This window comes from Sorex fumeus, unplaced genomic scaffold (assembly GCF_029834395.1).
Source record: "Sorex fumeus unplaced genomic scaffold, SorFum_2.1 ptg000039l, whole genome shotgun sequence".
Classification (NCBI taxonomy): Eukaryota; Metazoa; Chordata; class Mammalia; order Eulipotyphla; family Soricidae; genus Sorex; species Sorex fumeus.
This window is the reverse complement of record NW_026606096.1, coordinates 21,649,759-21,662,584: the sequence shown is the minus strand read 5'-3', so window position 1 is coordinate 21,662,584 and position 12,826 is coordinate 21,649,759. Positions and strand designations below refer to the sequence as shown.

Genomic DNA, 12,826 nt, shown 5'->3' with positions numbered 1-12,826 from the left:
ACCAGTGATTGTTTTGTTTGTTTGTTTGTTTGTTTGTATTTTTTAAACTGGGATACTGTCAGGATTATTCACGCCTGCAGCTGTATCACTGAAAAGACTCAAGACAAAGTTTCTAAGCTATGTTACAAAGTCTCAGGTATGGATGACCTGATTTACCAGCATCTCAACAGCGGATTTTAAAGCTCTGAGATTTATTTTCTAATTTGGTGGATTGCGTCCTGCCCAGGCTGCAGCTTTGATTCCTCCCACTCCTTGGGAGGGTTAGGATGCAAGCCATGAGTAGAAGTGTCTGGGATAAACTGGAATCTGAACGCGTTCCATAGCAAAAAAAAGAATGCTTTTGGATTACTCAGGGTTTCATTCCCTTCACACCCCTCCTCTCACAGATTAAAGAGAATGAAGTAGCATTAATGTACAATGATGTAGCAATAAATGTAGCAAGTACATTTAGTGACACATTTATCTTTCTGTAAAACGGAAATCCCCCTATCTCTCAATGACACACACAGAATGCTGTGTTTTTCTGTGGAAGTAAACTCAAGAGTTCAAGGCAGACAACCATATTCTTTGAAAGTATGGGGACCAATTTGACTACAGAATTCAGAAATCGGGGGACCAGAGACAAATGAAATGGAGCATGTTCAAGACTATTAAAGGTGCCAGGATATTTCAGAGAAAAGTACCATACCTTGATATGAAAGCCAGTCTGCAGCCTTGTTCTGTTGATAAAATCATGCATTGGTATTCCCCAACCAATTTCGCCAACATGCTCGTGCTTGTATTTGGCTGGCAAGTTTATGTCGGGGGAAGGTCTCCATAAATAGTTGAGATCTCCAGTTTTTTCTACTGTCGTGTGCTTTTCTCCTATGTAGGAAGTGTACCGGCAAACTCGAGGTAGATGATCCGTTACATAATCCGGGCCTGAAGAGAAAGAAAAATGAGTTAGAAATTAAAAATGTACCATTTTTTGTTGGGAGGATCCTCCCAGGATGGGAGAAGCATGCTGAAAGTAGACTATAGACCAAACATGATTGCCACTCATGCCTCTTTTGCAAACCACAACACCCAAAAGGAGAGAGAATAAAAGGGAATACCCTGCAAAAGAGGCAGGGTGGGATGGGGGAATGGGGGGTGGGAGGGATACTGGGATCTGTGGTGGTGGGAAATGGGCACTGGTGGAGGGATGGGTATTTGATCATTGTATAATTGAAACCCAAGCACAAAAATGTGCAAGTCTGCAACTGTACCTCATGATGTCTCACTATTAAAAATTTTTTTAATAAAAAAAACCCGAAAAATTTGAAATAAATACTAAGACGTGAAAATGATCCAAAAAAAGTACCTTTTTAAAAATGTTTTATTACTTTAAAGGACAAATAATAGTCAGTGTTTATGTAGCATTAATTGTGTCCTATGTATTATTTTAGGACTTTAGATATGTCAATTCAACTAATTCTTATAATAACAAATGAGATAGTATCATTTCCTCTTGTTTAAATATGAGGAAAGGAAATCTCGTTCACTGATGGTGGGAATGCCAAAGGTCCAGCCTCTATGGCAAATGATATGGAGATTTCTCAAAAAATGTAGGAATGGAGCTCCCATTTGACCCACCTATCCCATTTTTAGGTATCTATCACCCAAACACAAGAACATTCCTCCAAAGAGATAACACATACCTCATTGTAGCTCTTAATGTAATAGCAGGGATATGGAAGCAACCCATGACCCATGGTAGAACAGAAAATGAATGTGGCACATATCCATAAATTAGCCATTAGTAAGAAAATCTTGCAGTGGCAGCAACTTGGATGGAATTGGGGGGAATCCCATTAAGTGAAAGAAGCCAAAGGCAGAAGAATAAATACAGGATGATCTCACTGAGAAAGAAATCAAGGGTCTAGACAATATCAAACAATGATAAACCTCAGAGACAGGAATACGAACCTGAGCATGCCAGGTTAGGGGGTGCAGTAGGGGGGTGGATAGACTTTGGAGAAGTAGCACAAGGGCATTCGAGGAGGGTCTTGGGCACCTGATAAGGGAGGTCACAGTCGGCACTAAAACCCTAACTATCAATGAACAAATCATGGGGCTAGGGTGGGAGAGAAGGAACATTTGGACCAGAGAGGACAAAGGGATGGGGAAGAAGGGTCCTGGGCACTTTGGTGGTATGGTGGGCAGTAACTTTATACATTAATGCTATAACCCTAAACTGTGAAAAAAATTAATAAAGATGGGGGAAAGGCCCAGGGATAACTCAGCAGTGGAACACCTGCCTTGTGAGCATGAGACCATGAGTCTGATCCTTGGCACCACCCGACATCCCCAAGCTGGATGGGGAAGAAGCTCAAGAAGATCAGCAGTTCAAGATTTCCATCCCCAGGGCACCACAACCAGGTGTGTGAGCGCCACAATGAAAGTGAGCAACCACTGACAAGGACAGACAACCACCTGGTCACAAAAAAAAAAAAAATAAATAACAAAGAGGGAAAAAAAGAAAGTCTACTTGGAGCAATAGCACAGCGGGTAAGGTGTTTGCCTTGCAAGCGGCGACATGGCCAACCCCGGTTTGATTCCTCCGCCCCTCTCGAAGAGCCTGGCAAGCTACAGAGAGTATATCGCCCGCACGGTAAAGCCTGGCAAGCTCCCCGTGACATATGCCAAAAACAGTAACAACAAGTCTCACAATTTGTTGCTCGCTAGAGCAAATCAATGAACAACGGGAGGACAGTGAGTGACAGTGACCCCCCAAAATAGTTATGAAAGAGTTTGCAGGCTGGGCTCTTCACTGCCCCCAACATTCAGTTTTCTGGGGGAGATTCCTCCCAAGCAGGAGGTTTAGGGGCCAATGATTCTCAGCCGACAGGACTATTGGCTCAATGCTACTCAGACTCTGCAGGGCCAGGGATAACAGGACACTGCAGCAGTGCTGGGGGACTCCAGGGATACACGATGACGTACAGGGCCCATGTGGCATGGGGATTTGAATGCTTGCCAGGTTCATGGTAGACTTGCTGTCACTAGTAATTGCCTGTATACGCTGAAAATTCTCAGGTGTCCTATTTACATGCCTGCTTTAGGTATCAGCTAGGCAGACTTTGAGATGAAAATCTGGAAATTATTGTCTGCCATAGAGGCAGGGGGAGGGGTGGGATGGGTTGGGGATACTGGGGACCTTGGTAGTGGAAGATGTGCACTGGTGGAGGGTTGGGTGATCAATCATTGTGTGACTGAAACTCAAACAGGAAAGCTTTGTAACTGTATCTCATGGTGATTAAATAATAGTAATAATAAAATAAAATTAACATTCTGAATTTTAAAAAAAGTAACGTGGAGTTCGTGCCCAATTCAATCAGCTTAACCAATGAATGGCTGAATAAATATCAGTACTCCTACATTAAAAATTAAAAAATAAAAAAAAGAAAAAGAAAATCTGGAAATTCCCCCAAATGGACCAGACTGTCAGGTGACGACAACTTTTGACACAATATCACTGAACGAATGCTGGTGTTTTGTTTTATTTCTATTGTGGTGGGACCACACCCAAGAGTGCCCTGGTGACCCTATCGTGCCAGAGATTGAACCCAAGGCACATGCTCTATCACTTCAGTTCAATCCCTGACACCAAATATTGTTTATTTTAAATGAAAGAAATGAACAAAACAGGAATCAGTGGATGGGGAAAGTATGTGAACCAGGTAAGACAAGAGAAGTTCCAGGCTTCGAGAGAAATAATGAAGTGGCTTAGATCACCTGAATGGTAAGATCAAAAGTTCGACTCCTTGTGCTGCCACATGCACTCACAGTGATCCTGCTAGCTCTGTGGTCTGTGGTCCCTGGCATTCCAGGTGCTTCTGGCGACCCCACAGTTGGATATGTGTAAACACCCCAACAGCACATAAAAGGGATACAACACACTGTCAAGCACAGCAACCAAGGCAGATGTGAGTTTCATGACCAATAAGTGGCATCCCTGACAATTATGTGTCTAAATCCCACAACCGTGTGTGTGTGTGTGTGTGTGTGTGAGAGAGAGAGAGTGTGTGTGTGTGCACGTGTGTGTGTTTGTGAGTTGTACTCAGGGCTGCACTTGGCATGATGCCCCAGTAACTGCACCAATCAAGGGAAGGGAAAGTAGAAAACAAAATAAAGCTTAATTTTTAAGGTTTTTGTTATCGTTTTTGTTGTTGTTGTTGTTTGGGACCCACACCCAGTGGTGACCAAAAATTACTTCTGGCTGGCTCTGTACTCAAGGATCACTCCTGGGGCTATATAGGGTGCTGGCAATCAAACCCAGGGCTGCCACTTGCAAGGTAAGTGCCTTCCCCGCTGTACTTGGTATGGTTCCTAAAGCTTAAATTTTTGAAAAAGAGAAGGAAGTGAGGATGTTAATATGTAGAAGGAAACAAAGACCATGTAGAAGACTCATCATGAATCAAAGACAGAGAAGATGCCGGCCCAGAAGTCACAGGATTCCGCAGAGCCATAGGGGCAGAGAGTGAATCACTGAGCAGAGAATGAACTTTCCCCCTGTTACCAGAACTTCACCGAAGATGAAGAAACAGAAGCTGTACTTGGTCACCACCGGGGTTTCTCCTGACCAGTTGACTCTGCATTGTGCTCTCAGATCAGAGAGCCCAGAATTTGTACAAGAACACAGCATGGGCTACGATTTTGGCAGCTACTTGGAAGGAATGTTCTAGATGCTAGCAAGTTTATCTTTACAAGGCACCCTGAGCTTTCCAAGGAAGCCAAAAACTCGAGAAATTTCTCTTGAGACACACGATGCGGGCAGATGTTTGCAGTGTTTCCCAACCACTGTGATGCCTGGCATGTAGCTTGTGGCTAATTTCCCTTGACAGAAATATCGTGGCTTCAGTTTTATTTGCTTCAGATTTTCACTCAGCTCTGACTCCTCTGGTGAAATACGGAATGATGTGAGCTAATAAAATGGTCCCTGACGAGTGCTGAGGTCTCAGCTCCAACCCTCTGGTTTTAAAGAGTCTTTTCTCAAAGAGAACGGATCACTGAGTCAATGATGGTTGGAGGAATTGATCAGGAGGGGAGATGTGTGCAGAAAGTAGAAAAAGGATCAAATGTGATAGCCTCTCAGTATCTGTATTGCAAATCATCATGCCCCAAAGTAGAGAAAGAGTATGGGGGAAATTGTCCACCATGGAGGCAGGGGGAGGGTTGGGATGGTGGGATATTGGGTACACTGGTGGTGGGGAATGTGCACTGGTGGAGGGATGGGTGTTTGATCATTGTATGACTGAAACTCAAACATGAAAGCTTTGTAAGTGTTACAAAAAAAAAAGGGAGTCTTTCCTCTCCTCCAGACAGGTCATGGTTTGGACTGTGCTCATCTGGCTGGAATTTCAGGGCATGTTGAGGCCAGTGCTTTCCTGTACGTTTCGTTAAACGCTGCTCCCAAGCATGTACCACGTGGCTGCATCAGGAGATGCTCCAGAACTCAAACATTTGGGAACATTGCTTGCTGTGTTACCTTTTCAATAGTCATAGCAAATGAGAGCATATTTTAAATTGTCTAGTACTTTTCCTACTCGTATGTGGGATATAGAGAGACCAAGTACGGGGACAAACCAAGGAGAGCAAACATGCCAACTCAGCACTGCACACTCTGTAACTCAGTTACCAGAAGAGGAAGTGGGAAGATGAGACACAAGGGATCCAGTGCACTTTGGTGGAGGGTTATTGTCCTTTGCCGGTGTCCCAAGATAACTGGTTTTGCTTTGTGGGGACACACCTTGGAGTGCACAGGATTTGTTCCTGGGGTTCTGGATTTATTACAGGTTACACCTGGTGGTGATCAGGGGAACACGTGTAGTGCTGGGGATTGAACCCAGTCAGCTACGTGCTAGGCAAGTGCCCTACCCACTGTACTCTCTCTCACTCTCTGACCTGTAACATTCTTGAAGAGTCATGAATTGTATTCTTAAAACATACACATTTGGGTAAACTAATGTTATATCAATATTTTTTTTTATTGGGGACCTCCAAGCAGTGATCAGGAGGCGTGAGGTTTTTTTTCTGGTGATTCTTGGCTAAACAGGCTGGGATTTCAATGTGAGGGCCTGAGTGTTTCCTGGATTCTGTAGTGTCATTTCACCCCCAGTCACCCCAACAGGCTGGGGGGTCCACTTAGCAGTGCTCAGGAGCCTCCAGGGCTGTACTCAGTGTTTTTATAGCAGACCATATGGTTCAAGAAATCAAATCCAGAATGGTTGCATGCAAAGCATCTACCTCAACTCCTGTACTATCTCTCTTGCCTCAATTGAGAATTTACTTTTGTTCTAGAAATTTTATGATATATAAGCCCAATTTTTTTTTGCAATGATCTTTCCAGCACTTCACAAACATAATTGAACTGGGATCTTTTTGCCCTGTTGGGTCACATATAAACATCCTACAGCTACCAACACTGTCACTGTCACTGTCCTCCCGTTGTTCATTGATTTGCTCAAGCGGGCCCAGTAACGTCTCCATTGTGACACATGTTACTATGTTTGGCATATCGAACACGTCACGGGTAGCTTGCCAGGCTTTGCCGTGCAGGTGAGATGCTCTCGGTAGCTTGCTGGGCTCTCCAAGAGGGGTGGAGGAATCAAACCTGGGTAGGCCAGGTCAGCCGCATGCAAGGCAAATGCCCTACCCACTGTGCTATTGCTCCAACCCACACATTTTTAGAAATGATTCACTGGGTAATGTTTGAGGGACTGTTAAAATTTGGCTACCTCCACATATTGCAGCCCAGACAAGAGCAGACATGTATCTGTAACTAGTTTCTTGGTCACTCTGTGTTTCACAATCAGTGTTTTTTTTTAAACAAAACAAAAAAACAATTTACTTGGGGCTGGAGGGATAGTCCTGCAGGTAGGGTGCTTGCTAGCACGTGGCTAAGCAGGGTTCTATCCCTGGTATCCCACATGGTCCCTCAAGTGCTGCCAAGAGTGGTTCTTGAGTCCAGAGCCAGGAGTAACCCTTCTCAGCAGGAGTCGCCCCAAATAAGAGGGTCTGGCCTGGGGGAAGTGGGCCTGTTTTTTTAAAAATAAATTTTTAATGAAGTTGTTACTTGCCAGTTTAGTCAAACATGCTTTGCTTTAGATAACACAGGGAAGGGGCATTTTCTCTAAAACCAGAGGAAGGTGGGTGGGGGGGTCATAGCGAGAGATTCGTGAGATTTTTTTCGAGACCCTGGACTTAGTGCTAACTAAGGACTTGTCTTCTCTGTGCTTTGCAAGTAGTATGATTGGGTGGGTATGGCACAGGACCTCTGCAGAGACCTTGTTCTGAACCCACAGCTGTCTCTGGGACCCCAGCTTGCTCTAGCCAGGCCCTTGTTTCCCAGCACCCCCCTCCCCTAAATACAGAGAGAGAGAGAGAGAGAGAGAGAGAGAGAGAGAGAGAGAGAGAGAGAGAGAGAGAGAGAGAGAGAGAGAGAGAGAGAGAGAGAGAGAGAGAGAGAGAGAGAGAGAGAGAGAGAGAGAGAGAGAAGCAAGCCTTTCCCACCTCCTTCCCCTCCACCACGCAGACTCATCTTCCTCTTGAGTAGCTTGGAAGTATGTTTGGCCTTTGATGACCCATTTCCCTCTTCCCAGCCTCATCTTTCACAGCTTATCCGGGCTGGGTTCCTTGCTACAAAGTTCTGCTTTCTGGGAGCCTTGAGTGTTCCTTTCACAGCTATCATCTCCGGGAGCTACTGTTGCAACCCCCCTTTCCTGTTTCTACTTTTCTCTTCTCAGGCAAGTTTTGTTAGTGCTTTCCTGATCTTCCCCATAATATCAGCCCTCAATAGCCAGCAATGAAGCTGGCAGCTCCTGGGTTAGTAAAACCCTCTCGCTTACACTCTTGAATCAAGTTTTCCTGCATCATTCGATCAGCCCGAAGTCTCCACGGGTGACACCTGTGAGGCCAGAGAGTAGATGTGCATCTGATAATGCCTCTGCCAACCCTTATGGGTCCATATTTCTCCCTCCGGGAAAAACTGGTAGTGCAAAGTGATTTCACTTCCTCTCTCCTATCTCCTTCCCTCATGCTCAAGGTGACGGCTCATTATATCTGAAATTCTAAAGTCACAATAAAAGGGTGTGTGACTTGTTTAGTTGGTTGATTTGTTCTGGTTTTCTGGTCACACCCAGCAGTACTCCTGGCTTGGTGCTCAGGGGTTGCTGTAGGTTGTGTTCTGCGGACCAGGCAGACCAGGAATCAAACTTCTGCCTCATGTATGCAAGGCTAGTGCTTTACCACCAAAGTGCATACCTGGTCCACTGATCATGTTTTTTCCATTGTTTTGTTTGAGGCACGGTGGTTTACAATCCTGTTCATGATAGGGTTACAACACAGACGTTTCTCAGTACTACACCCTCCACAGGAGTGTCTCAGGGAAGGCCTGACCTCTCCAACCCCTTGGAAAGTTTGAATCTGTAGATCAGTTCTCAGGTTTTGTTGCCTTCAGCCTCCTGTTATTCCCTTACTATGGCTGCTCATATCCCACATATGAGAGAGACTATCCTGTATCTGACCTGCTCTTTCTGTCTGACTTATTCAGTATGATTCTATCTAGTTCTATCCATGTGGCCGCAAACTGCAGGATTTCATCTTTTCTTAGAATTAAGTCACATTCCACTGTGTATTTTTATGCCACACTTTTCTTTTTTCCTCCTTTTTTTACGGAGATGCACAGGGGTTACTCCTGGCTCATGCACTCAGGATTACTCCTGGCAGTACTTAGGGATCATATGGGATGCTGGGAATCGAACCTGGGTCGGTCACATGCAAGGCAAATGCCCTACCCACTGTGCTATCAATCCAGCTCTGCCGCACTTTCTTTATCTTCACTTTTATAAAGACATATGTATGACCAAAAAGTATATTTTTAAAAATTCTCTTCATCATCTATCATCAGGGAAAGCCAATCAAAGCAACAATAAGCTATCCTCTCACACCATTGAGACTGGTACACATCTAAAAAGCACAAAAACCATCAGTGTTGGTGGAAAGAAAGGGGGAAAAGAAACAGCATCCACCACTGGTGTTGGAAGGCTGACTGGGTCAGTCTCTCTGGCAAAAATATATGACACTTCTCAAAAAAGTAAGAATTGAGCTTCCTAACAATTCCACTTCTTAGTCTCTATGTCAAGAGCCCCAAAACTCGATTCCGAAAGAGACACTTGGGCTCCTATGTTCTTAATAACACTATTCACAACAGCCAAAACCTGGAAACCCGAGTGACCTAAAATAAATGCCTGGGTAAAGGGTGTGGGTTTGAAGCTAAACTGCTATAGGTTCAAATCCTATCTCTGTGTGGTGTTGACTTTGCATCCCTAGAAAATTAATCCACCTCTGAGATTTGGATTTGTCAGTGTAAAACAAGGAAAGAGATGCCTGTCTTACAAATCGGTTGAAAGGAGAGAAGAGAATTGATTTTATGTAGAGAAGTGCTAGTTCTGAACCTGGCATATATACTACACACTTCATGCTGATTTCTCCGCACTACTCAAAAGTAGAGTGTTCTTATGAGAACTGCCCAAGACTGGACTATTTTTAAGAGAAGAAAAATTGCTATACTGATAGAAAAAAATTTGAGTGTATCCAGACTCAAATACTAACCAAACAAATCACACTAAATAATACATAAGACCTAAAAATAAACACCAAAAAATACAAAAAAACTGTATCTAGGGAAAACAGGGATGCCTTGACAGGTCCACAGCTGGGGAAGGTGTTCAGAGGTGCCTCTATGCTGGGAGAGTGCTGAACAGCTGCCGCAAAACCTGTGCTGAATGTCACGCTTTTCACCTTTCGTGGCAAAATTCCACTTTGGCTTTTCTTTCCATTAGCAAAAAAACAGGCAGTGAGGCAGGTCTTTTGTGAAAGGGAAGTGACAGAATGTGAACTTTTGAGAAGCATGAATGGCTGTATTGTTTGTGTCTTTGCCTTCTTTTATTTCCTTTTTTTTGTTCTATTTTGAAGCTTTGTCTTATTTATTTCATTTAAAAATATTTTAGAGACGCCCAAGGGATAGTATAAAGGTTACGGCACTTGCCTTGTATACGGCCAACCCCAATTTGATCCCCTGCACCATATGACAACCCGCATGTACCCAAGGACACAGGTTCTACTGGTTCTGAAGTAAGGAGTAAGCCCTAAATACTGCAGGATGTAGCCCCCAAATAAAAATATGCATATACTTAGAAGGGAGCCATACCTAGTGGTATTCAGGGGCTACCTCTAGATCTGTGCTCTTGAGGTGCTTGTATTATGTGGGTGCTGGGAACAAATGTGGCTCAGACACATGCAAGACAAGTGACTTCATCCTTCTTCAACTTCTCTGACCCTTAAAACATGTTTTTTAGGATATTTCAGTGATAAATAATTTATTTCTTGTAAACAAACAACTGGAGCTATAGCACAGCGGGTAGGGCATTTGCCTTGCATGCAGCCGACCCAGGTTGGATTCCTCTGTCCCTCTTGGCGAGCCCGACAAGCTACTGAGAGTATCCCGCCAGCACGGCAGAGCCTGGCAAGCTCCCTGTGGCGTATTCAGTATGCCCAAAACAGTAACAACAAGTCTCACAGTGGAGACGTTACTGGTGTAGGCTCGAGCAAATCAATGAACAACAGGAGGACAGTGCTACAGTGCTAAATAAGCTTCAGATCCTTTCTTGAGAGCTCTTCTATATCAAGAGTTTGCAACCATGTCCTGTAAAGCAGCAGAATACCTTTGACTTGGTGGAGCATACAGTCTCTGTCTCATTGGCAACTCAGTTCTGCCATCCTAGGGCAAAAGCAGCCATAGGGGATATGCAAATTCATGAGCATGACTATGTTCCAATAAAACTTTATGACACTGAAATTGCAACCATATAATATCTATGTGCTAGGAATTCTAAATTTTCTTTGGCTTTTTCCCTTCTCTAAACAGTTTCAAATGTTACCAGCTTTCTTTATTTCTTTTCTTTTCTTTTCTTTTTTCTGGAGCAGTTTCACACACATATTTGGCCTACTGCCTTCTTTCCAGAAAGAGAAATCACTCTATGGTTCCTTGAAAGTTTGCTTTTTTTTTTTAAAGTAAACACACAGAAATCACCTTCCACAATTTCACCTGAGGCTGCTACAGCCAGCAGGATGGGTCTAGTATCCTCAACCCCAGAGAGACAGTACCACTCACTCTGGGAAGCACTGTTCAAGAGCCCCATAACAGGTAGCAGGATGAGTTTGATCCAGGAGCTCTGGTTGACCAACCTCTATTCAGGATTGTGGGAAGATGGTGGACACTGAGGAATGGAAAGTCGTAGAGGTTGGGAAGAGCACAGATGGGAGAATTGGGGAGGTTTTTTTCTTTTTTTTTTTTCTTTTTTTTTTTCCCTTTATTTTATTTTATTTTTTTTAAAGTTGTAGATTTACATTTTTTTTGTGCTTTGGTTTCAATTATACAATGATCAGATACCCATCCCTCCACCAGTGCCCATTTTCCACCACCATGGATAATATCCCTCCCACCCCCATCCCCCCATCCCCCCTGTCTCTGTGGCAGGGCAATCCCCTGTGTTCTCTCTCTCCTTTTGGGTGTTGTGGTCTGCAAAAGAGGCATTGAGTGGCAAACATGTTCAGTCCATAGTCTACTTTCGACATGCATCTCCCCTCCTGGGAGGATCCTCCAAACATCCTTTATTTGGTGCTCCCTTCTCTATCTGAACAGCCCTTTCCTCTAGGATACCCGGCTGGCCTCTAAGTTATGGAGTAATCCTCCTGGTGCTGATCTCAGCTATTCTTGGGTATTAATCTCATATTTTGTTACTTTATATCCCCCAGATGAATGCAATCTTTCTATGTCTATCCCTCTCTTTCTGACTCATTTCGCTTAGCATGATACTTTCCATATTGTACCACTTGTATGTAAATTTCATGACTTCATCTTTTCTAAGAGCTACATAGTACTCCATTGTGTAGATGTACCAAAGTTTCTTTAACCAGTCATCTGTTCTTGGGCATTCAGGTTTCTTCCAGTTTCTGGCTATTGTAAAGAGTGCTGCAATGAACAAACAAGTGCAGATGTCACTTCGACTATACATTTTTGCCTCTCTGGGATATATTCCCAGGAGTGGTATTGCTGGGTCAAATGGGAGCTCAATTTCTAATTTTTTGAGAATCGTCCATACTGTTTTCCAGAAGGGCTGAACCAGTGGACATTCCCACCAACAGTGAAGGAGTGTCCCTTTCTCGCCACATCCACGCCAGCATCGGTTGCTTTTGTTCTTTTGAATGTGGGCCAGTCTCTGAGGTGTGAGATGGTATCTCATTGTGGTTTTGATCTGCATCTCCCTGATGATTAATGATGTAGAGCATTTTCTCATGTGCTTTTTTGCCATTCGGATTTCTTCTTTGAGAAAGTTTCTGTTCATTTCATTGCCCCATTTTTGGATGGGGTTGGATGTTTTCTTCTTGTGGAGTTTAACCAGTATTTTGTATATCCTGGATATCAACCCCTTGTCAGATGTGTATTCGGTGAATATCCTTTCCCATTCTGTAGACTGTCTTTGTATTTTGGTCACTGTTTCTTTGGAGGTGCAGAAGCTTCTTAGTTTAAGATAGTCCCATTTATCTATCTCTGTTTTCACTTGCTCGGCCAGTGGCGTGGCATCTTTGAAGATACCATTAGCTTCAATGTCATGGAGGGTTTTGCCAACTTTATCTTCAATGTACCTTATGGTTTCTGGTCTGATGTTGAGGTCTTTAATCCATTTTGATCTTACTTTTGTACATGGTGTTAGGCAGAGTTCTGAGCCTATTTTTTTGCATG

General features: G+C 43.7%; 1 protein-coding gene across 1 annotated transcript in view; it reads right to left on the bottom strand.

Annotated features, from left to right (window-relative positions):
• SPMIP2 (sperm microtubule inner protein 2) overlaps window positions 1–12,826 on the bottom strand; it is a 164,241-nt gene that overhangs the window by 65,299 nt on the left and 86,116 nt on the right. The window contains exon 2 of the mRNA XM_056119022.1: window positions 689–921. Coding sequence (XP_055974997.1) covers window positions 689–921 — 233 coding nt within the window. The remainder of the gene's footprint in view (window positions 1–688; window positions 922–12,826) is intronic.